Source organism: Oenanthe melanoleuca, chromosome 3, assembly GCF_029582105.1.
Source record: "Oenanthe melanoleuca isolate GR-GAL-2019-014 chromosome 3, OMel1.0, whole genome shotgun sequence".
NCBI lineage: Eukaryota > Metazoa > Chordata > Aves > Passeriformes > Muscicapidae > Oenanthe > Oenanthe melanoleuca.
Window position 1 is genome coordinate 55,801,299 of NC_079336.1, and position 26,312 is coordinate 55,827,610.

At 37.4% G+C, this 26,312-nt stretch overlaps 1 protein-coding gene across 1 annotated transcript in view; it reads right to left on the reverse strand.

Annotated features, from left to right (window-relative positions):
* SYNE1 (spectrin repeat containing nuclear envelope protein 1) overlaps window positions 1–26,312 on the reverse strand; it is a 284,134-nt gene that overhangs the window by 135,836 nt on the left and 121,986 nt on the right. The window contains 18 exon segments of the mRNA XM_056488586.1: window positions 1,365–1,520; window positions 1,848–1,991; window positions 3,486–3,668; window positions 5,464–5,641; window positions 6,587–6,723; window positions 10,028–10,384; window positions 11,922–12,086; window positions 13,638–13,947; window positions 15,350–15,522; window positions 16,214–16,505; window positions 17,663–17,818; window positions 18,792–18,997; window positions 19,673–19,785; window positions 20,473–20,680; window positions 21,595–21,798; window positions 23,176–23,277; window positions 24,998–25,180; window positions 26,138–26,296. Of these exon segments, the coding sequence (XP_056344561.1) occupies window positions 1,365–1,520; window positions 1,848–1,991; window positions 3,486–3,668; window positions 5,464–5,641; window positions 6,587–6,723; window positions 10,028–10,384; window positions 11,922–12,086; window positions 13,638–13,947; window positions 15,350–15,522; window positions 16,214–16,505; window positions 17,663–17,818; window positions 18,792–18,997; window positions 19,673–19,785; window positions 20,473–20,680; window positions 21,595–21,798; window positions 23,176–23,277; window positions 24,998–25,180; window positions 26,138–26,296 (3,426 nt within the window).

A 26,312-nucleotide genomic window follows, 5' to 3' on the forward strand; every position in this document is an offset into this window, starting at 1 on the left:
ACAGAAATTTGCTTCATATACTGATAATTACAAGTACACTTAAGCATGGAATGAGTTTTGTATACGCACACAAATGAATTGTCCAAACATTAAATACAAATGAAAATTTCAGAAATGTAATTTTTTTTTCCTAATTCTAAATCTGCAGTTTACTGGTTTCACTCCTTCTTACACATCTGGTAAATCACATCTAAGCTCCATGTCAGCATTGCAGTGGAAACTAGCTAGAGAAATTGGCCAGTGCAATGACAGATTTATGCCTGAGAAGTTACACCACTGCAGCAATATTACTTTATCGATATTTGGAAAAGATCGGTTTTCCTCAATGACTCTCACTGGTAAAACCATTCTGAAAAATCACTGGCACTCATACAAATCAAAAACAAAGGCTGAAGTTACTTCACCAAAAGGCTTGAGCTGAACAAGAATACAAGGCAGAGTGTATTTTTTCCACTGTGACAGAAAACTAAAGTCAAGTCAACGTAACAAGCTTTGGAAGTTACTAACATGTATCTTCCTCAAGATCCATAGCTATCCAAAAAGTTTCAGGATTTCTCTAATAGGCTGGATCATCCTGCACCTTAGATGACTCCTACTTATCCTGACATCTCGTACAAGTTCTGCTCACATAAGCCTATGTTAGTAATTCATGCATCTTTCTCATTTTGCAGACATGAAAATTTATTATGGCAATGCATGCAATCATTTCCCATATGTCAAACATATGCTTTACAATTGTTACTTCTACAGAAAATTTAGGAATTTCCAAAGTAGCAATCCCTTAAACACGAATACTTTTGGAACTGAATAGTTATTCCAAAACATATTTCCTATATCCTTAATCATTCCAGTTACTGTAGCAACTGTAAACCTATATCAAGCCTTCTTCATGACATGAACTTTGAGAAAAATAACAGTTCTAATATGGAGGCTTTCTAGAGAAATGGGAGAACTATTAAGTGGTGAAGTGTATGAAGCACTGCTCAAAAAAAAGAGTTATGTTAAACTCAGTTCTTGGTCTGATGGTTTAGAATTTGGCCCATGCCTCCCCTTCAAAAGCAGCATAAGAGATTTTTTTTTTTTTAGAAGACTAATGTGTTACTTTTAGGTGAAAATAGTTACAATGCCAATAATCATTATAGGATGAGATGAAACAACAACTTGTCTGCATCCTGTATTTTCTAAAAAACCCCGCCTTGTTGACAGTCCTTATTCTCCACTCCTAAAAGTCAATGTGAAAGACAGAATAGCTCAGACACATCACAGAGCAGGCAAGCAAGACAACTGCAGTGTTTCACATTTCAGTCTTTATTTTTCCCTACATACATCGAAGGAGTTAGGAGGACATACATTGGATGCATTACCTTTGTCAGATTGCTTAGAGTAAGATACTGAGAAGACAACTGAGACACTCTGCGCATAAAGCTTTTGCTGACAGCTTGTTCTTCCCACAGCTGCTGAGCTTTCTCTTTTAGCCTGTTGAGCTGATGCTCGTGGCAGCTTATTTCCTCAAGGACAGACTGTAAAGCACAAGCACAGTAATAATAAGGGTGGGTGCAAGAAAGCAGGAAACAGAGAAGCATGAAGGTGCCATGAAAAATAGAAGTGACATATGGCAAGCTTGCTGAGAAAGGCACACCATACGGTTACAGCAGGGGAGCAGCATGTGGTAAGAAACGTGGAGATGCAAAACTTGATGGAACAGGATCATCACCAGCAAACCTCAAAAAAGGATCCCATCTTATTTAGAGTCAGGATGCCAGAATGTTTAAGCTTTGTAAGTAACCAATGAGGCCAGGAGAATGGGACAGGATGGTCTGGCTGTGTTAGGAACCCTTAGAAGTCACCTGCAGCTTCTGCTGTTCTCTCCTCTTGGAAGGAAGATCATGGAGCCGACTGCTACTTCCCTGCACTATCTTCTCAGTTGTGGTCAGCCACTCCTGCAGAGGCTCAGCAGTTGCTTCGAAGTCCTTCATCTGGATCTTTAAGTTCTAGGAAGGCATGCAAATTTCTATGAATAGTCCCAGTGCACTAGACACCACTAATTCACACGACACAGATCAAGAACACAAAAAAGAATATATAATTGTAGGCAAATTATACTCAATTCTTCAAACAAATTACATCAGCTCTGCCTGTTCCTATCCCACAGACACCAAAATAAAAGTTTGAGAGGGCACACTTTTAAAAAGCAAAACAGAAGTGACAATAAAGAACAACTGCATGGCTAAGGGGAGGCTGAAGTAAATTTCTTTTGATTAGAAAGCTTTACAATTATGAGATTTGACTTAATCTAATCCTAATTCACATAACTAAGGCAGTATGAATAATTTGGGATATGAGTTATCTAATATCTGACTTCAGTCACTGAAATTGACCCTTCCTTAAATGAGCTGCCACTGTTTCTAGGTAATGTCTAAATTCAACCCAGTCCTAGGGAGCATTTCTGGGTATATTCTTTTTTATAGTAAAATTTTGGTCATAAGTAAGTGCATTAAAGGCATATGAAGGCATTCCTTCAAGGCCTGCATACCTTTCCTTTAGGCTTATTCTGCATTATTTAATAAAAGAGCACCTGAAGTAATTCAAGTGGAATATAAACCTGAACAGCATAGCTCCCATGCCCTAGTTAATTTAATGTATTTTTCCCCCCAGACATATTTAGTTTTCTTTTCAGCTAAACACTTAAACATCAGAATGAAAAACTAAGCATATGAGACTGAAAAATGCTTGACTCAAAAAGACTAACCTCTGAGAACATCCTCTTTCCAAGGCAAACTCGAGACGAAGAAAGGTAAGTCCTTGCTACCTGAGAATTTTCATTGAAATGCTTTCCTTCATAATGCATTGAGTGTATTTAAACTTTTTCTCACCTGTCTAGGCAGCATTGGTTTGAAACACTAATGCCTCAGAACTGTAATTCTCCTATGCTATGCAGGGAATTCCTGAATAGACCTTTTGGCCTTAAAACTTATGATCTTAAAAAGTTTCTGATTTTAAAATATTCACCATCTACTGGTTGAATTGTGAGTTCTGAACAGAGAAAGGCACTGGCATTTACTTAAAAAGTTGTTCAATTAAATAAGTACATGTCACTTATTTGCAGTAAGAGAGACAACATTTACACACTCTACTGGGATTATTTAATTAGCAGCTGTGTCAGAAACTGTTTCGCAAAAAGAAAATGTATCTTACTAATACATTTGATGAGACTACTGAATTTCAGCAACTGCTATCTTTGATTCTGAACAACACCCTTCTGCATGAAACACCCCACTTAAAGTGAAATTAGGTCATAAAGATAGCAGAAGTAAACAAAAGTAAAATGCAAACAGAAGAATAAGACTACTTGAAAACATCTATTTCTTAGTTCTGTCACACAGTAAACACTCACAGCTATATATGAAATCTAATCTGTGCGGTTTGAAATAGAATCAAAAAGGAAATTTAGATCCAGTTTTTCCCCACTGTGACTGGTCCAATACCTCCAATGCAGATTTTTTCTGGTGGAGCGTGGTGATAAAATTTTTCCAATCTTCTTTAGCAGCAGCAGATTTGTCCTGGATAACTTTTGCTTTTTCGTTTGGTAAAACAGAGCACAGCAGCTCTCCTTTCGATGCCACCAGGTTTAGCTTTTGTTGCCCAATCTCACTTTCTGATAAGAATTCCTAAAAATAGCAATAAAAAAAGCTAATTGGTGAGCTTTGGGTCCCAATAAAGTCAAGCTGATAGAAAATTTATCATTGATGAGAGTTTACTCTTTCTGCTTGTTAACATGCTAATATATCTTTCAGTAAATTAATTTCAATATTGTTTGTATTGATGAGATATACAGATAACAGAAATATAAGTGTCTGAGTAATGTATATATTAACACTCTAGGATTACCTGAATTTTCTGTATTTGATAAGACAATTACAAGAAATTTAGTTGGGTATTATATTCCCTTAAATATCCCTAGTACAGAAAGCAATAAAAGTTTCATTTCAGGGAACCATTATCCTGACAGACATAACAGAGGGGCCCCCCCAGAGGCACACACTGGACCAAACCCCTGCCCATGGGCAAGCTCCAGCTATGCTGGACTTGCCATGAGCACGTGGAGGTGTGGGCTGATGCTCAGAACCTGACCAATGTCCAGTCTGTGTGATTTATGCCTCTGAATCCTTAACCTCCCCTGTTTAGATGCATTTTTCTTCACAGAAATCTGGCACAGTGCTGGTGAGCAAGAAGCGTGTGGAAAAATGCAGGTACAAGAATTATATAGAAATGTAAGGAAACAGTCAGATTTTTAAATTCCAATTTATTGGTATAATCTCTTTGTAACTTGTAATTATTTAAAAAAAACTTTGTGAGCATCTAGCACTCAAAGAAATTTAGTAGTCTTGTATAGAAATATTTTTAACTGTTACTATCATGATTATGTAATACACATAATCATTAGGTTACACCCATGCTCAGGAGTAACAGGCTTGATACCACAATTATTAGGTCAGGTTCTAATTCTGTGTACATTAGAGGTCTTAGTGGAGAATGCAAATGGTCTGTTAACTTTGAGATACTTGGACTATAAATTCTGGCTATATTAAAATGAAAGATATTGGTGACTTAATGATGCAAAATGCACTGACAGACAGAACATTAACTTTCAAGAAAAATAAAATTTCAGGTTTATTCAGGTTACCAAGACCATCTTTAGAAGCCCTAAAGCAGTCATAAAAAGTTTATTTCACCAAAGGCAGCTTTCACAGAGGAGAACAAGGCTTTTAAGTAAACCATCTAAGCAAGGGAAAGTGAATATACCAAAACGAGGAAGAAGTGATTTGGCTTTTGGTCTTTTCTGAGAAACATACGAATTTCTTCTGTTAGACTATCTAACTAAGGGTATAAGGGTATATATAACTCTCAATAAATAATTCTCATTTTGTTATTTTCAGTTAAAATTATAGTTATACTCTATTAATAAAAGTATTTCTTTCAATCGATTTATTAAAATATACTTTCAACTGTCATACCCTTCCACAGAACTGTTTGGGTTTATTTTAGTTTTATGTGAAAAACATTCTTTTTAAAAGCCTGCTCACACTGATATAATTAAACTCTGCTCTTGTACTGTAAGGGCTCCACTTTCATATACGATGAAAAATATTCACAGAATTGTGTAATAACTCCAGGTACCAAGACTCGATTCTGGTATCTTTCTGATTTTACTCTCCCACCTAAAACACATTTTTTTTCCATTGTTAAAAAGAAACAGACAAGGAGAACTATTATGAGACATAACCACTTACAAACTGTATCCCAACAAAATATAAAAACAAGAAGTGTTTATTTCTTTGCAATGAGTCACCTGTAGTATAACAACATAAACAAAAGCAGTAATTAATCAAAGAAATAAATCTGAGCTGTACATGAAATTGACTTGGTCTCCCTTAGACTAGTATTTGACTGGTACAAAGTTACCTGTATTTTCTGCAGACTTGCTGAAGCTTCACTGATATTTTGAGGCACATCAAAACATTTGGCAGTGGTGACTCTTGCATTGACCAGCCACTGCTGAAAATCCCTGAATGCCGTCCGAAACCTTTGCTGCAAGATCTGCTCTTTGCTCTGACATCCTTTTGAAGCTTGCAGGCAGAGGCTGAGTTTATCACATCAGGGAAGAAGAAGAAAGCGAGGGAGGGAGGGAGAAAAGGCAGGACTCTGTTAGGTGACAATGCTATTATTTTCTTCTCTGAAACACAATGGTAAGGGTAGGTTAACCCGGATTCCTCCTACCAAATTTATGCACTTAACTGAGGCACCAGGAAATCCATTAGAAGCTTTCAGTTCTCAAAAGTGAAGCATGTAAATTGGGACATAGCTGTCACAGATATGACAGGTACAAGTGTTTCCAGAGTGACTCAGTGCACCTAAGCATCAATGTATTCTGCAATCCTCTTTCTCCCTCTAGGGAGAGGGAGCAGGACTAAAGAGAATAAAATTCTAAGTTCCGTGGCTCTGTTAAGTCTATAAGGTTATAAGGGATCAATCTGAGCCATCACATCCTTCTGCAGCTTCAGAAACCAGAAGTTGTAATCTCCTGTAAGAAACAATAGAACCTTCTATCTGAAATGCAGGTGTCACACTCCAAAGTAAATCAGAGTGACTTGAGAGAAAACAAGAAAGCATGCAAATGCTATCTTTCCTAGCTAGTTTCTGTTTTAAGAAACCAACTAAACAAAGAAGAATAATCTGAAGGACAAAATCAAGAGAAATATCTGAATGAGCTGGTACAGCTCCTTCTCCTTCAGAAAAACAGGACATACTGCTACCTCACTTTTTTACAAGGACTCCTGTAATACACCAGGTACAGATGTACCTTTAGTTTCAGCTGAGTTTAATGGCAAGTCTGGCTTTAAGGAAAAAAAAAAAATCAAATTGCTACTTTGTATAACTTTTGTTGACAGCAAAATCAAAATAATGATTCTAGCTATTGCATATGTCTGTTTCTAGTTCTAAAATTCTAATTAATGAATTTCTAAAAGACAACTCATCCCCCACCCCACATACATACAAGATTAACTCTAAATAGATGAATGCATACCTGTTATACTCTTTAATCAACCCTGAAACTTTTGAAGAATGAGTACTTAAATCCCTGGAAAATCTACAAAGATCATTTAACTGAGTTTTGATCTCATCTGTCATTTGTTCAGACTTTACTAGAGCATCCAATGTTTCCTGTTAAAACAAAATAAATGAAAAATATTGGTGAATAAATATTAAAAAAACCCACAACATTTTTAATCAAAGTTTATCATAATTCAAATTAATTAATTTATTATCTATATGTTTACTTTCAAGAGTATTTTAGCAGTCCACTCTACAGTACCTTATCTGAAATTATGAGCTTCTAGAGACCAAATTTCTGGATGCCTCAACTTTGTTAGCTCAAAATGTCCCTGAAGCCCATCTAAAAATATAAATTTCATTCTAATAAATGAGCAATAGTATTGTGAATTAGCTGTACATATATAAAAGTACATACATTTAGAGAATAGCAAATTATATGTGTTTATATAAATATAATTACCCTGTTGAGTTTAACAGGTTAAATTAAAAATTTTGAGCTGTATCCAGAAAGTTAATTTATGCACAAAGCTTTTTAACAGCTTCAACTCTTTTCACAGATGACTTTGTAATTTAAAAGTACAGCTGCTCACAATCCCGTGAGAGTAACTGGGTTACTGCCTGTCATTGATGCACTGGAACAGTTCTTGCCTTAGAGACAGCTAAGCCAACAACAACTAAAAGAAATTTTGTTGGCTTGGCTTATGTCACAAGGAGAGGTGTGATAAGTACTACAACAAAAACAGTGCTTGATGATGCCCACAGCATCTCCACTGCAGAATTCTGCCAGCTACTCCAGCATAATGAGCAGTACTGAGTTGGCTCCTCACCTCACTAGGAACTAAATTCTTCAGACATTCCTCTCAGACTAACAGCAGAGGTTCTGCAGTGCAGGCAGACCAGAGCATTTGGCATGCATAGAATAGTTTGGCTAAAGTACCAGGCTGGAAGAAACTTACAATATAAACCTGAGAAACAGATCATATGAAGGTGAGGATAGATTTGAACAGAGACCTGGAAGTGGGAGATAAGGATGCCCCCAATACACATTTCTGAAGATAATATATATATATATATATATATATACACACACACACACACGTGCATGTATATGTATGTGTGTATATATATATATATATATATATATATACACACACACACACACACGTGCATGTATATGTATGTGTGTGTACATATATGTATATGTATGTATACATGCATATTCAGAAGAAAAAAGAGGATGATTGAAAATATAGACAGTGAACAGCTCAGCACAAAATTGAATGTTCAGGAGAAGTACAAATGATATTTTGCTGCAGCAAAAAATTTCAGGACTCCCCTGATTTACATTATTCATTATCATATTATGTACTATCTTCTTTGAACCACTCATACACCAGAAATCTCTTCAATCATGATTAACAGACACTTGAAATAGTTACTTGTTTCAATGCCATATAAAGTAGCATTTGAACTAAGTAATTATGTAAGAGCAATAATGCTTAGAAAAAAACGCTGCACTACTTTCTAGTTACTTTTTGTTTCCACTTAATTATGTTAAACCACTGAAATCATTCTTCTGGAAAGCATTAAAAATAATATCACAATGGACATTACCTAAACACAGGATGTCACAAATTGCCAAGGGCAGGAGACACCATAGTGAATTGCTAATTGCCTCTTTTTATGTAAAGAAATCATGTCTTAAGACTAACACAAGGTTAGATCTGTCTGTTTTCAACACAATTTTTCAGTTTCAAATAACCTACCTCAAAAACTTCTAAGAGGATTTTCTGACTATATACAGCCTTAGGCATAGCGTACAAACAAACAGGAGCAATAACTTGCAAAACAGAGTAAATTTAACTATGGCATTTTTCCATAGAGTGATATCACTGTTGCAGCCAGTTGGATTTAATATTGAATCTGACAACTACAAAAATAATTTGCTGAATTCCAAGCACAAAATCTGTTGCTCTAATGCTGCACATACCTAAGGAGAAAGAGCTTTACTATAACAGAGTAGCAGAATCATCTTGCTAATTCTGAGAATTAGGAAATGCATTTTTAATTTGTGGCCTTGGCTAACATGGCAACAGAATCACTGGGAGACAATAGAAATGGAAACTGAAGTGCTATTTTACATTCACAATGAGGCCTTTCCCCGGGGTCCAAAAATGGGAAGATTACTGCCACATTTCCTCTAACTATAAATAAAATTGTATAGTAGAGCTATGCATAGTTACCTCATGAAATGCTTCTGCATCTTCCTATTAGCCAAATTTTACAACTGTCTAATCTAAGTAAAGTGTTCTTACATAGAGCTACAGTACATATCTGTTATATATACTACTAATAAAAGCAACATTCTTAGAATTTAATACTTCTCTATTTATGAAATAAAAAATGCCTGGTGTGTGGATAACAATAAATTGTCTTCCTTTCCTTTTTAAAAACACACATATATGGAACACTAAGCACATTTGTACACTTATTTTCTTCATCTTAATGCCCTCTGCAAGCAGGTTTCATAAATCCATGCAAGGAATTCTGTGAAAGAGGAAGCCACAGAAATAACTTGGCATGAAGCCTGCAGAAGGAGATTAATAATCTCAGCTCAAAGAAGAGGTGTTCTGGGGTTTTTTTGAACATGACTTCAGTCAAGGGGTCAGAAAGTAGGCAATACACACCTCTCTACTGAAACTGCTACATTACAACGCTGCAAGAGTAATACTCTGTATCTTTCATCAACATCTGTGATTCATTGTCTTTGAGACACTTACAAACATGTATCTGAATTGTTGCAAATATGTGTGTATATTTACATGAAGGAGTCACGATGGGAATTTTTTGCTAGGAGACAATCAGGAACAGAAACAACCCCTATTTCTCTAAATTCTACCGCATTCCAAGGCAAAGCAATTAGCAATTAGAGTTTCCAGATTAACTTCTTTAAATAGTGGACAAGATCTCAACGAGTATAATGTAGAGGATATTTCAAGAAAAGGAAAGTATAAGCCAAATACATTCCTACTAAATTTTGATAGCTCCAGTTTCTTTCTTGGCTTTGAGGAAAAGCTTCACATTTCCTCCATCAAACGCGACTCCGGCTCGAACCACTGAGCAACTTGGAAGCGCAGCCCAGAGCCGGTGTGCCAGCTCCTTGGCTTCCTCCCAGGGACAAGCCTAGGGCTGAACACCGAAAATCCAGGCAGCGTTTGCTAAGCCTGGTGCGGCAGAGGCCAAGGGGAGGGACGTGTTCCGCTGGCTGCGAGCACAGTCACACAAAGAGTTTGGAAAGTCGGGGTTTCACACAAACATCTTCCGCAAGGATCGATTTTAGGATGCGCTCGGCGGAAGTTTCCTGCCCGCGGCGACAGCGGAAACGCTGCTAGGAAAAGAGACATGCCCTTACTTTCTCCTTGCGCCAGCTCTCCACCACCTCGGCGTCCGTGCTGCGGCTGTCGGCGGGGGCCAGCCCCCGTGCCCAGGCGGCCAGCTGCCCTGCGAGCCGCTGCACAGCCTCCTCCAGCCGGCCGGCCTGCGCCGCGAACTCCCGCTCCGACAGGGCCATCTGGCTGAGCAGCTCCCGCAGGCCGCCCTGGCTGCGCCGGGCGCTCTCCTCCCACTGCCGCCAGTCCGCCTGCAGCGCCTGCATCTCGGCCGCCAGCAGCTGGCAGCCTCCCGCCGTCGTGCCGCGCCGGGCGGCCGGGGCCAGCGCCTCCACCCGGCCCAGCCGGCCCGCGCCGCCCTGCCGCGCCTCCACCAGCTCCTGCGGGCGACATCGCCATGGAAACGCGGGGCCGCCACACCGCCGCCGCGGCCCACGGCGGGGCCCCGGCCCGGCCCGTCACATCCCATCACATCCCATCCCATCCCATCCCGTCCTGTCCCGTCCCATCCCATCCCATCCCGTCCCGTCCCGTCCCGTCCCGTCCATCCCATCCATCCCGTCCTATCCCGTCCCGTCCCGTCCCATCCCATCCCGTCCTATCCCGTCCCGTCCCGTCCCATCCCATCCCGTCCCGTCCCGTCCCGTCCCGTCCCCAGCGCCCCGCACCGCCCCGAGCCGCGGCTCCCTGACGGCAACCGGGAACCGGGGGGAGCAAAACCCAGTCAACAGCCTGAGGGGGTTAAACAGCACTGCTGAAACCGTCTTCAGCTTTGGAGAGAAGAGAGTGAACGTGTTTTAGATACGAAAAATAGTATTTAGGCTGACATAAAGACTTCGTTGTAATCTTTTGCGTAAGAAATGCTGGTGCGTAGCTGCTCACAGCACTCTCAGAAACACAACCGCAGTTTTCAGCCTGCTTGCGACCTGTGATGTGCCAGAATTGGTTGATTTTTTTTTATTTATTTTTTTTTTTCTGAGTATATGGTTTTGGTTTTGTTTTCAGAGCTAAATTCTTTCTACGGCGTCCTTATTTCAATCTCACACATCTCATACAAGGGAATCTTGGGAGATTTCAGCTTAGGAAACTGGAGAGGGTATAAATACCATCCCAAACGCTGCATGCTACAGTCATGTTATTCCTTCTCTCGTTCATCTTACAAACTAGACGCTGCTAACTCCTCCCTTTCCCGTTTTACAGATCAGGAGTTTGAACAGAAAGGAGACTGAAAATTACCCCAGAATGTACAAAAAAATCTATAATTTGATCTTGGGGATCCTGAATCTTCATCTAGCATTCAAGTTCACTGTGTCACTCTCTCGTGTTTAGGAGCAGAGTAAAATGCTGCTAGCATAAATATCTGAAGGTAAACACCAGGCATGGGCAAAACATGTAGCCTGCTTTAGTGTTGCATCCAGGAATATGCAAATTTTTTAAGCACTCAGATGTCTAAGAATAGGTGCCAGGCTAAGGAGAGGCAACTCACAATTTTCTACCATGTTTGAGGAGAACAATCCTTGTGCTGCTTTACACACCTCCAATTCATGCAAAAGCAGGAAAGGTTGTCTCTGATTTAGACAATTCTGCTCATGGAGAAAGCATGTTTGGGGATGAGGAAAGAGAAGTATTCATTAATCAGCTAAGCCACATTCTTCTGTGATGCCACTGGGCTTCCGCTCTTGCAAATTGTTTCCATGTGTGCTGTGGTTAGCTTAGGTCTGATTATACTTTTACTCCATCTGTTAATATGAGAAGGGAGCTGAAAACAAAGCACAGCTTGGAAAGCTTGCTTTCAGCTCACTGAAATAAAATCACCATTTCAAAGTAAAAAAGAGCAAGACCCCATAACTGTTTGACTGGGCTTTTTTTTAAAGCATAGGGCCTGAATTGCAGAAGAAATCCCAAATGCTCACTTACATTTATTTTGGCCAGCTTTTTCTGTATAGTTGGTGTGTCTCCAGATGGATCTGACCAGCGGTGAAGCTCTTCTTTTGCAGAATGAAGCCAGTCTGTGAATTCATGCACAGCATCCAGATAAAGCAAATGATCTTTCACGATATCTTCCACTTTCCTCATTTTCTCCTATCAATCAGATAGGAAAAAAAAAACAAACAAACATTGAAGTACTTAAATACATGTATGCAAAAATACACTTTAACACAGTCTAATGTATGGTTTACTAGATATCAGTGCTGCAGCTCTGTCACTCTGGCATGCTTTTCCCAGTACACCCTGGAGAGGGTCTTTCAGATCACCCACGAGCACGCCCAGGGTGCAGCACTGCTGTCAGAAACAAACACAGCTCTTACTCAGAAGCAACAGGTCTCTACAAATGCTAAGCAGAGTCATGGAGACACCCCATAGGAAGACCACAAACAAAAACTTCGTCTGTCCAAAAGTCCAAAATGATCTTCTGGTGCTCAAACCCATCACATCATAAGTGGCGGCTGTCCCCAGCCACCTACCCTGCAGTCCTGGAGGATGCTTTCCCTGACACAGACATGCAGCTGCTTCCTGGCTCCATCTCAGCTTTTTAATGTAAGCTTAGAGTAGAGTCAGTTTATCTTACTATGACACAGTGAAAGAGTACAGTGGTTGAGATTTGCCTCTGGTCTGAGTGAGTAAACTTGTTGCTATATTCTTTTGAGATAACACTAATGAATGTTTATCAAAATTAACCAAAAGTGAAATGAGCTAATCAAATGGATTTTACCCCTGTGTAGATACTCTAATCTAGATTGCAGTGTCTTGAAGTCAGTTTCAAACTAAACCACCTACAATTTTAACTCATTTTAAAGTCTGAGTAACTCAACATTCAACACATGCTATTAAAAGTAAATTAGATTAACAGGACCTGCTGTTCTCTCTGAAAATAATCATCATAATCTCTCAGAATGTGTCATTGTCAACTAGACAGTGGATAGTTACTAGCTAAACAAAGACCTAGAGTAAATGCTCAAAGTTTTTATATCTTAATGCATTTTATGCAGCAACAGAGTAAGAAAATGTCCACATGCACCTGACTCTAACCAAAACAGCCTCCTAGAGTAGCAAGACTCCTATGAAATGAAACCATGCATGTGTACATTGCTCACACCAAAATCTGGCTGGCAGAAGGTCTCAGTGAGCTCATGTATCTTCCCTTAGAAACCAAACAGAATACCTGTATAGCATGTGCAGTGGTTAGTGGCTTGAAACACCACAAAATATGGACATATATCTTTCTGACAATAGGATTTCTCTTTCTGACAATATGTTTCCTGCTCAGGTAGGCATTTTATTCTTCCCTTTCTAGGTAAAGAAAAAAAATGCTAGGAATGAATGAAAATAATTAGATGATAATAAATGCGTCAGAATATCAGAAATACTACTGTGTATATAAAAAACTAGGAACAAAATACATGGCCTTCACTTTTCCAAAATCATACCAATTTTGACTCTCAATACCATTTTTGCATTCTATTAAATTTTAGTAAACTATATTCAATGCTTTTTTTAGAGTCAACTATACCAGAGGCAATATTGTTTACAGTTAATCCTTTAGTTACTAAAAATACAAAACCCAAAATTTTTTGGCTATATATACAAATGTCTAAACATTTTACTTACTTGAAATGGAGATATTTATCTTACCTTGGCAACAGTTGTGATGTCATTAAACTGTGTTTTTAGTTCTTCTTGAGCTGCATCTCCAAAGGAATCGTCCCCTGTTTTTTCATGTAGTTCCACAGCTTTTTCAATGAGTTGCTGTAAATCACCTGAGTGATCCTCTATCTCTGAAACAATAGCCTGGAAATGGTCCAGCTGAGCAAACTTCTCCTTCAGACCAGTCTGTGGCTCTAAAGGTTGCTCCACTTTGTGATCCAAATTCTCTAACCACTGTTCCAGCTGGTTTTTCCTTTCCAGATAGTCATTCCACTGGCTAATGACAGAATCTAGGCAGCTTACATTAAAAGACACAAAGTAAAGATGAGAACTTGAGAACTTTTAAACTGTTTGGGGAAAAAAAAAGTCCTGCTTATACCATAATTGTTACACTATCTGTAGCCATGCACAATAGGTTTAGAATATACTGTTTTCTCCATCTTGCTTTTGTTTTCTGTATCAACTTGCATCCAAGTTATTTTATAATTGCTGTGGATTTTGGGCCCTCTTGTACAACCAACATAGCTGCTTCCCTATTTCAGGCTACATGAGCAATCTATCTGCCCCAGAGTAATGAAAAACACATTTCAGTGTCTGTTCAGCAAAGTAAAATATGGAACATTACTGGAGTCCTTTATGATCAGAGTAATAAAATATGCAGCAGCCTATGAAATTACTGTCAATTAAGAGATATTCTGGCAAATTTTGAAAGAACAAACCCATTATCTATAGTCTCATTTACAATTTATAAAAAATATTCCCTTCTGTTATATATTGCTTTTCCTAGTAGATCACCATACTTCCCTGGGATTCATGTTAAGGAATGTTAATTCTCATTTCACTGGACTTAAAGAGAGAGGAAGGTGTGGTAAGAATTTCGCTCAAAATGCCATGGTCTAACCTAACCTAAATAATAAATTATAATAAAAATAGTGTGAATTTGAGAGACATCATAAAGAAAGCCCACTATAATTTTCTATATACAATTTTATTACAATTTTTGTGCAAATAAGAAAGTGGCACCGCTTTCAGTCATTATATTTTAAGAAAAATGTAGACAAGTGATAGTCTTCAATTTCTTGAATAAGAAACAGGTATGATAGAGGTCCAGAAAGTCCACAGGGAAATTGAGAAACAGTCTGTCTACAACAGAAATGATGGAGGCCTTCAAATATACAAAATTATCTCACACAGGCAATTAAAAAAAAGCCTTTCCATTTCCACAGGTCAAGATGAAATTAGCTTAACATGCAAGAAAGATAATTTGGAGTTGATATTAGGTTTGTGTTTTTTTTTTTTTTTTAATTAAAAAAACAACAACTGAGAAATATTCCCTGGGTTATGTATGGGAAAGGTAGATAAATATCTGTTACCTGTTCTTGGTCTTGCCCAAAAACAGGCTCAAAAATTCAGAAACTGCTTTCTAGATTTTTCTCTGTATGAGTTTGTACGATTTTTATTAATTTGCAAATTAATGTGAAGTACTATCTCATATGAAATTTTATTCAGCTGATAGGGTCAACTCTTCTTTTTTATAGAAGGGTGTATTTTTTCCAGGCAATTTTGGTTATCTCTGATAATGAAATTTTCCCCTCACATACTAGTTATGAATGAATGAATGTACTCCTACATGCTGTAAGGTACCACTCTCTGTAAGTGAAGATGGCAGGGTCTGACCTGTGTTTTCCAGGGATTCTTACCTCTGCCAGTTTACTGAGGTACTGATGATGTCATTCCAAACATCCTTCAGTGTCTGGAGCTCGGTTTGTATCACTTTTTGTCCTTCCTCATTGCTGCTTTTAAGTGCTTGTTCTCCTTTGCCAATGGCCATGTTCAGCTTAACCTCACCATCACCTTTGAGTAAGAGGATCTCCTGTGAGGCAAAACAGGTCAAAATATCAAATGTAACCTGATGAGAAACGAGAGCTGTTACTCTTTCAACAGTGAACACCATCTTCTCTGAGCTCATCCACCCTTAACAGTCATATCCAGTAGGAATTCCTAGGAACTTTTTCTTATAAGGCCCTGTACCTTACTATGTGCAAATGATCCAGCAATTTTTCCCACAGGTTTTTCACTGATTGGTCAGCCTAAAATCCTGCTCACATTGCAGCTGATACTGAGAAGGTCAAGCACAGTAAGACAGCACCTCATAGCTAGGAGGAACATCAGAAAGCCCATGGCAGATCTCTAGATGACCTTCCTATTAGATGTTTATCTAACCTCTTCTGGAATAACTCCCATGATAGAAACACCACAGCCATGACAGAGAGACTCTGTAAATTATTCCAAGGCTTCCACTCTAGTAGAAAAATTTCTGGGACATGAATACGCATTTTCATAGTTCACTATTTCTTATGAAATGTAATACCTGACACTTTTCCACTAAACTTCATCCTGTTTTTTTCTACTTCCCATCCCAATTTGCCAAGATAACCTTAAATTCTGATCCTTTTCTTCATAACCAGTGAAAGAATAAATCATAAAAATATACCTTTCCCACTGAAGTGGCCCACACCCAATATTAATCTTGACGTGCAATATCTAGTTGTATCCTCCTTTACCTGAATTTGTGTCAATCGTCTTTCCAGGGTGGCTTTGCTTCCAAGAGTGCTCTGTGATGATGCCAGTTTTTCTTGAACCTCTTTCACCCATGACCACATACTCTGCAATGCCTCCTCAAAATTGAGATGCTCTTGGAGTGCAAGCTGACTTGTCCTCAGCTTCTCCTTGACATTTTTGACCATGTTTTGATAATTGGTGAGATGTTGAGATGCCAGACGTACTTCCCTCCCAGCACCATGGCCTTCTTCATTTAAAGTCTGTGCCATTTGAGAGAGTTGATCAAAAGAATCCCTGAAAGAAAATAATGGGACTAAAAGTTTTAGAAAGCATGAAGTATTATAGCCACTGCCAGAGGTTATGAAGGCTTCTGGCATAACACCTACTCCACCAGTGCTAAGAGTTCACAGTTAACTGAAAAAGTTAGTTAGGAGAGACTGAAATAATATAAGCAGTATGTACTGATTTATATATTTTGTTATGTGCAGTGCCATTTCTTGCAGAATTTTGGTGCTCAGAATGATCACACTGAAATCTTCTGTCAAACATTTAAATTAAAAGCTCCCTTCGTTTTCTTTTCAGCAGTCAAATTTTTCACTTCTATATGAACCACCACCCTTTTGTACCTGCCAAAGTTTCTAAGAAGTTCACAATCTTGGACAGGCATGATGGAGAGGTCATTTGTCCAGGACTAGACAATGACTCAGATTCAGCACAAGGGTCAGTAAAAGGGATTAAAACTGGGTTTATACAGCCTCAGCTAATCTACTTGATCACCCTTCCTGATACCTGATGACTACAGGTAATTTACATCAGACCAAAATGTCTTGCATCAGTCTCAAGGCCATAGGGAGTGACTGGGTGTTTCTTTTTAAGATGATGTGAGACTTGGACAACTGACTAGTATTTTTGTTCTACCTTCATCAACCCAATAAAAAAGAGAGAATTTGGAAAAAACTCTGTGTACTCAAAATGGGAATTACTTCATCATCTGTTGGCTAAGTCTGAATTTTAGAAAGATTTCACAACTAATGTGGATGCTTTTTGAGCTCTTTTATAAGGCAAGCTGTAAAGGGAAGGTGATTCTGCTAACCTGTTTGGATCTGAATGTTACAGGACAGAAAGAAAATTTTAAAATGGACATAATGATAAATTTAATTTTCATTACTGCTTCTAAAAGTAGTATTTTTAACTTTTATTTAAAAATATATTTTTCAGTTTCCATTTATTAATGAAGTATGATAAGCTTTTATTATTATCAAGAACAAATACTGGATTTGGTTGAAATACATTAAAACTAGAAGTATCTGGATTCAGCCTTTTTACAGAGAGTATTTTCCAACACATTCCTCTAGCTTTCAAAAACACACTATACCCCAACAGTTTAATTTTACTTCTGCCCTAACAGAGGAAAAAGAGACAGTATTTTAGAAAACGCATTTTCAATATACCTTGAATTCAGCAACTCTTCCAGGAACTTTTCCACTTTCTGCACCTCCTTTTTCTTCTCAGAAACAAGCTGTTTGCTCTCTCCAAATGCTTCTGTGCTTATTCTTTCTTCCATGTCATGCATCCACAGGGCAAGCTTCTTGTACTGATCTTCAAAGCTATGGAGCAGAAAAATACTCCCTTAAAAAGTACTTCTTGAGTGGAGTAAAGTTGGAAGACGTTAATATCCACAATTTCATGCTTCCAGAATAAGAGTCGTACACAAAACATAATTCCACGGTGACTAGTAGTCTAAAAATATTCAGCAACTCCCTAAAAATGTTCAGGAAAATCATGGGAACTACAGGGAGACCAGAAGGCTCCAAAATTTAAAGAGACAGTACTTTTATTTATTACTAGATTCAGTAAAAGAAGGCCAAAAAAAGCTTTTCTCAAATTCTTACATAATTAAGACTAGAACAAACAATAAGTAAAAGTGAGCTTTTTTACCAGCATTTATGTGTAGAACACCTGAAGTGTTGTGTTTTCAATTTCTCCTACAGAAGAGAACTGGAATCTTGAGTGCTCAGAACTCAGCAAAAGAAGTTCTGGCCCCAAGTTTATAAACCTTTTTCTTACATGCAGGCACACCATCTCATCCTGCTGTTTTACCCATTACTGCCACACTAAAATTGCTTTCAATTAGCAACAGTTTTGAATCTAGTTAGATCTGAAAATATTTTAACTCTCAAAATTCAAGCCCTAAGCAGTAATTTAAGGGTGTTTTTCTTCTTGGCTCCTTAGGAAATATGCCCATTTGGATTGGAACAGAACAGAAATATGCTGTGCAAAATGCACAAAATATTATCAAAAAACTCCAGGGCAGAAATGAACTTCATTGCACATTTTCTGTCCAGAAAATGGCATTTAAATTACTGGAATCCCAACTGCTGGTTTGGAGTTTCATAAGGTACTCAGAACTTCTGCATATATGATCCTGAACTTTCATCCTTGAAGCAAATCAAAAGCCAACCAATCAAACCAAAACAAAAAGCAAGCAGGACTAGAGCAACTGGAAATGATTTTGTATTTTGCCCTGCACTTTGGAAGCCACATTTAATGCATCTGTTTGTGACTACTGGTATTACTCACTTTCCCAGGTGTGAGGCACAAGCTTCCAGGGCCTTCTTGTCATTCAGACACTGGCTGAGAAACTCCTGGAAGTTCTGGTTAGACTTTGCTATTTGCTCCTGAATATGGCTCACAACTGGTTTGGGTAAACAGCCATATAAACTTTCTCCTTCCTTGCAGGCAGCATCTAATTTTTTCTGTCCTTCACTAATAGAGTCCAGCACACCCTGTGCAATTAAAGAACATTTAAAAACATAAGATTTGATAAATTAAGGTAAATAATATTTCTTTGAGAAGTGGTCAGCTTTCTCCAAGCAGATGAGAGCCATGTTTAGTGATGGAAAAAATTTTAAGCAGATTGTTTAAATAAAATTTTATTAAGTGGTGCTGCAACTCACAGCACTCAGTTTTCTTATTTGATCCCAAGATAGTCATGGCTTTCTCTGAAGTTTAATAATCTCTTGGCGATGTTACACATTTCAGGAATCAGGGTTGCTTACAATAGGTATCTGCTACTTATGTTCTGTCTCATCAAAAGTATATATATACTATCTTTGACATATCAGTAATAATCTGAAATGTTGAATAATTAAAAGTGCTATAAAAATAGGAAAAAGAAGAGAAAGAAAGAAAAAAGGAAAAAAAAAGTACCAATAATCAGAAACAAGAATAGTACATTTACACATAAATCTTCCAGAAATTAAATTCTGATCTCTCAGAAAAGGGACAGTTTTCTCTGTATTCCCTCTACAGTACATATTGTTGCCTCAAACCGTTCTTATATTACCTTTTTTAAAACAATAACAAGTGTGTAAGCATCTACAAATTATTTTAGAGATACAGTTGGCTCCTATTCTAAATTGCTAATTACTTGTTGTTTTAATTTAATTTGTTCACTATACCTGCAAGTCATGTAGCTTTGCCTCTATGGCTTTGCTGTCCCCAGACCTGTCAGATGATTCTTTTACTGCAGCCTTCACACCAGAAAACCATTCCTGGAATTCTTGCATAGAGTCTTATTTAATAAAAAAGTATAGAAAAGAGAGTTTGTTTTTAGCATTATCCATAATATTATACAGCTGTTTTAAACAATTCTTTTATCCTTCAGGAACAGCATGTAAAAGCTGACAGAATAAGTCTAATTATCTGCAATAACCTTGGGAGTAGGATTAATTTCACAAGAAACTAGATGTTTCCACTGTAAATATCCGAATTTGAACAGTCTTACTAGGCTGCCCTTGACAGTGAATTTCAGTTTATGATATGTCCCAATTTCATGCTAGATAAAATCTAAATCAGTATGTTAATAAATAAGATTAAAAGTTGCTTATTTTTCTCCACTGACTATCCAGGGAGCCCAGGAAAGACTTGAGATGTGTACTTTTACATTATAAACATCTCCATTTGGTTATATACCTCTCTTTATTGCAAATAAACAAACTGTATTTATGCAATAGAGGTGAATACTAATAGGGACAAAAGGTGCATTTTCAGACATATTACACGGTTAGAGTTGAATTCTGTTTAGTAAAATGCTTTGTTTCATAGCAGTTATCCAATGAACATCTGGCAACAGGACTTTTTGAGAGGCTCCATACAAAAATAAAGTTGTAACTGCGAGTGACATCACTGGAAACTCTGGCAGACTCTGGAATGACTCACAGCTGCGGGCTAACGGCTCACTCGTATTAACCAGACTCACAGAGGAAATGTTTTTCCAAGGACTCCTGCATCCTGGCCTGTGTCCTGGAACAGAGCAGATTCACAGCTTCATACTTCTTTATTAACAAAGTGACAGTGCCACCAAGAGCTTCCAGCTCCACCGAATGGTATTTGCGACAGAGGCTGTTGAGGGTCTCCCGCGTTGAGTCAATGCTGCTTTGCTGAAGCTGAAGGTCCTTTTGTGTTTCCTGAAAATGAAGTTACAACTTAAATACGATAAAGAAACAAAAGAACTGTCTTTTTCTCAAGCATTCCTACTCCTGCTATATGCTCTTTCCTCATGTGCTCTATAAGTCAGCCCAGACAATGAAGGGAAGAGGCACTGGATCATGTTTCCTGAATTTTCCAAGTGAGATAATCCTTGAAACTAAAGAGCCATTGCAGAAATGTGAAAAGTGCTGTTTCTCAAGATTTATTACTCTGGTAGAAAGAAATAGATTTCAAGGCATATTGAATAGAAATAGATATTTTCAGCAGAGTCTGAAGGTACATGTGGGATGCAATATGACACTGGTATTTATCAGGACTTCTAAATGAGAGGAACTTTACACAAAACTTGAGTAAACATTTTCTGAATTGGCTAGCATATAAATATTAGCTGTTCTCACAGTTAAATACCCCCATGTGGTTTGTCATGTTATGATGTGCATAACTGCATCCAGTCAAGAGAGCACTTCGATGTAGAAAAAAGAATTGCTATATGTGATGACTGAGGAGGACTTCTTGGAGTTTGTGTTAAAATTGAATTTGGACCATCTTTTACTGTGATTTGCTATGAGTTCATAACTTATTGCAAGGGAGTCAATGTACCTGCAAACATGCTGGAGTAATGACCAAGGAGTTCAATGTAACAAAACCAGCTCTTGACGCAACAAAGACCGTATTATTCATTAAAATTTTCTAAAAGGTTTTTATAAAGTTAATAACTTAGAACTTTTGTTCAATGGTGCAAGTACCTAAAAATTATTATATGCTAATATTCTAGCAGCTATGCAGGAGATATGTGTTTTTATCAAAGGAAAATTAAGTAAAAAAGCTCAGAAAAAAAATCCCCAAAGATCAATGCATAAGGAAAAGTACATTGATTTTCTTCAGCACTGACCTTTAGTTTATTTAGAGCTTCAGGATCCAGGTTACGTGCACAGCTTAACAGTGTCTCTTCCACTTGAGTCAGCCAGTCTGTCATCTGACCAATCAGCTTCTGTAACTGCATCTTCTTAGCACTGAAATCTTTCAGCATCTCTTTTGCTGTCTCTGATAATTCTTTGGCATGTTCCAACTTCTGCCTCACATCTGATTCTATAAACTAAAATCAAAATGTTATGTATTAAGGCATTTAATAACAAAACGTTTAATACAGTAAATGCTGATTGGCAAAATGGAAGGATTGGCAGGAAAGTGGCACACAATGATAATTTTGCACTCTTTACAACTTTAACTGGAGATACTCACATACCTACAAAATTACAACCATTCAGGATTCAGTCTTAGACATACAATAATCCAAAGAAAAGATACTAACTTAAAAAAAAAAAAAAGAAAGCCAGATTGCAAACTATTGCATTTATTACCCATTTCTAAAAAATTAAAAAGTTGATATTTTCCCTTTACTAAATTGCCATTTATATAGAACATGAACTACACTCAAATAGTTCAATAAAAAGAAATATCAATTGAGGAGTGTGCCTTAAGAGCACTGAGGCTTAAAGTATCTCAATATAAGGCAGGTGAAATTTGAAGACATTAAAAAATAAGTTAGAACCTTGCCCCCTAACCTGTTCAAAGACATGAATATGCAAAATTATGGTAGTTGTTAGCTGAGCACATATCACTAATAGAAGTAAATAGAATCTCTTAATATGGTACTATACATAAATCAGATTCACAGAATCCTTTGGGTTAGAAGGCACCTCTGTAGATTCCTTAGTCCAAGCTCCCTGCCAAGGCAGTGTCACCTACAGCAGATGACACAGAAACACATCCAGGTGGAGGGATAAGAGGGAGAGTCCATCACTTCCCTGGACAGCCTGCTCCAAAATGTGGGCAAGGCTTGAGTGTTATATTAACTTCCATTAAAATCTGATATGTATCAAGATATATCCCACCCATGGAAATAGCAGAAGTCAGCTAATTTTTTAAAATTTCTAACATTTGTCAGAAATTCAACAAAAAGTTGAATTCCAGAAGTTCAACAGCTCACCTTTGTGCTCACTGTTTTATGTTTTTCTTGTAAGAGCTAATTCAGGGCCCTTATTCAAATCCAATAAAGAGTACTTTTTGGTTAACAAAGCAAATCAACATATTTTACTGCCTTATAATCCTTTCAAGAAAACAAACTGTGCATGAGCTCACATGTAATGTGGCTTAATATTGTGCAGTGCAGAGAATATCTGTAGTCTCAGTTCTCATCAGCTACATTATAAACTACATATTCTATTTTAATTTATTTAAAAATACTTGTAAAACCCTAATGTTCACTTACTTTATGACATACTGTTCATACAAAAACCCACAAGGTTACCATGGGAAGTATGAACAAAGAATAGTTATGCTACATATAAATAATAATGCTGCATCTGTCATCTTGAAAGAAAAAGGCAGTGTAGGAAAGACAAAAATTTCAGAAGGAATATTTTCTTAGTTATTTGAGCACAATCTGTGGTTACCAATGTCTTTATTTTACCTGGAGATCTGCAGGAGGCTCCTGACTATGGGTCAGTTCTTTGAGTTCTGAAATTTTGGAACTAAGTTGCTCCAACTTCAGTTCTTTATTCTTGACTTCAGACTGTAAAAGAGATGTGGTCAAAGTTTCATACCAAACTACAAGAAGCTCTTAGACTTTCAGAAGGATGCTCCATCAGTTTCAAAATGGAAAGGAGATGTAACCACAATTTAGCAACCAGAGGGAAAAGACTGTTGTACTAATTTTGTGCTCTAAAAACCTATCATCTCTTATTCCTTATTAGACTCAGTTCAGAGAAATTTTCTCTCCTTTAAAATAACCATACAAATTATTAGAATTTAAAATTATCTAGAAGGGTTTTTTTTGTTAAAACTGGGTAAATAAAGATGAAATGTCATTGTTTATTTGACAGGATATATCTACTGGGGGTGTTAGGTTCCACTTAAAGATATACAGAGTGTATTACATGTTATTATAAGCAAGTGAGGTCTTGATAAAAAATTAGACAGAGAAATAGATTTAAACCTTAAGAGGGATTAAAAAATGCTGATATATATACATTAATATATCTGGACCTTGTATTTATAGATTCAAGTTATAAAAAAAATACTTATTAAAAAATAGTAACAATGTGAAAGCAAAAAAATCATAATTTGGAGTTCTGAAGTATCAGTATCCTATTGCCCTAATTTTCATTTCTAAAAATTTCAAATAGATCATTCCAATTAAAAGATTGGACAGTGGATTGCAGGATTAAATTGCCAAACTTAACATCTGCCCTGAATGCCCAGAAGAGTAGTTAGGGGGTATTTTCTGCTAGGAAGGATATAATATTAGGTGGTCAGTCAAAAAAGTGACTTGAAAGTGATTTGGGCCACAGAAGAAGTAAACTGATTGTTGCTGTCCACGCTCATCTATTGCTGAAAGGGCAGGACCCTGCTGCCACTGAACTGCTCTTCCTCTTGCCTTTGCAAAACAAAGTGGAAACAAAAGGTGTTATGCATTCTGTGACTGTAAATGTACACACAGCAATCACATCTGCTCTCAAGTACTTACATATATGATACAAGCATATCAAGTGGTTTGGGTAGTCTGACTCCAAATCAGTTTTAACAGCAATGAATTTAAGTGGTTGGATTGCTAAATAAGGCATTCAATAAAGCTCAACCTTGAGCAAAATACTGATTTATCAGTGCTTATATTCTACCATAATACTTGAATATGTTCACTGTGCATCTTCTTAAGGATATAATTTGTTCCGAATGAAACAGAATATGGCTCAATCTATGATTGATCTGATGTGTATTTTAAGTCAATAGAGACAGGATGCATCCTGAACACTGGCTAGATTTCTAAAAGAGTTTAACATTATCCAGAAAAAAAAAAAAAAAGTCATAATCTAATTGAAATGGTCAGAACCAGACATTAAAATTTGCTTTCCAGTCCAGTGTATCTCTTTGATTGTCTGGAACCTACTTTCCAGGATGAGGTTTTAGAAACTGCTAATTTTTTTGCTAAACTTTAGCTGAAGTTGTCTAAAATTTCCATTAGTTTTTACTAGAACAGAATTTAGCCTAGAACCAAATAGAAGTGCAAAATAACTATGGAGCTTGTATTTAGTAAGATATGCCATTCTTGTTTCTATCAGAAGTTGACACCTTCAAATAAAAAGGACAGGAATGCTCTCAGCTAGCTATTGGCTTAGGGAACCACAACTTGAAGAGGAAACAGAAGTCTACAACAGCACAGCCTTCTCTCTGCACTGGACATCACTTGACATTTTGATCCACAGCATTTTTATCACTGATTTGTGGGTAAGAACCTGGAAATCTTTCAGGAGAATCTCCATTCTCTGACTGTTACTGAAGTTGTTGATGCCTTCGTTCAGCTGAGAAATGCACTTATTACACCATCCATCCAATTCATCTCCAGTTTTCAGGATGTCATCCCATAGAGACACGCTTACACTCAGTCGGTCAATGCTGTCATCAATTCTTTCAGACACCTTTTAGGAAAGAAGAACATATCAATATCATTCACAAATTCATTTTAGACTTCTCTGTTTCACAGACAGTTACAAGACAAATGCATCAAAGATGTAATAGTAAGCCTCAGTAAAATATTTTTCTTGGATTTAGTTCTAAGTTCTGAATTCTAATTTCAATTTAGTTACCCAGACCATACAACAAACACAAATTTTATATTTGTATATTTTTTATTGGGAAAGAGCTTTACGTTCAAATAAATTTTATTTTTCAAAAAACTCTGCATATATTCTTCTTATTTTAATGTAGGAATTTGCTACTAAAACAATACAAATGTGAAAATGTAAAATATGGGGTAGGAATTCTTTACTGTGAGGGTGGTGTGACACTGGACCTGATTTTCCAGAGCTGTTGTAGATGGATCTGCGGAAATGCTGAAGACCAGGTTGGATGGGGCTTTGAGCAACCTGGTCTGGTGAAAGATGCCTCTGCCCTGGGGACAGGAGGCTGTAACCAGATCTTTAAGGCCCCTTCCAACCCAAACCACTCTGTGACTCTGTAACTAGCTTTTATGTTATGCTTCTCTCGTACCGTGATGTTTTTCTCAACATACTCATATCTTTCGTGGTTTAGATTAATGTAATTTACTGCTGAACTTATTAATCCAATTTACTTCAATGAAATATTGCTGGTACGCATTTGGTATGAATCCAACCCAAATTCATGCTTGGAACTGCACAGTGAGCAAATTTACAATAGCAGCATTCATACACTGCTTTAAGACATCATTTAAAATCTACCAAACTGATGTCACAATTTTGTGCATACAGTGGACGCCAAATCCCTCTAAGACTTTGAGTTATGCTTCAAAGTAAATTTTACTAAACAATTGTACTCTGAGAGCCTAAAATCCAGACATATTGTAAGCTTAGCCAAACTTAAAAACTGTATTTGGTATATAAACACCAGTTCCTTACATCTAGCCATTTGTCCACCGTGGAGTTCATATCTGTTTTCAGTGCAGTGGAGTCACAGTTTTGCACTCTTTTCAGCTCTGCTAGCAAATGTTTTCCTTTATTAGTGAAAGCATCCAGGTCTTTTTGTTTATCACTCAGATCATTCTTGGCAGCTTCATGCTGTGGACATAAATGT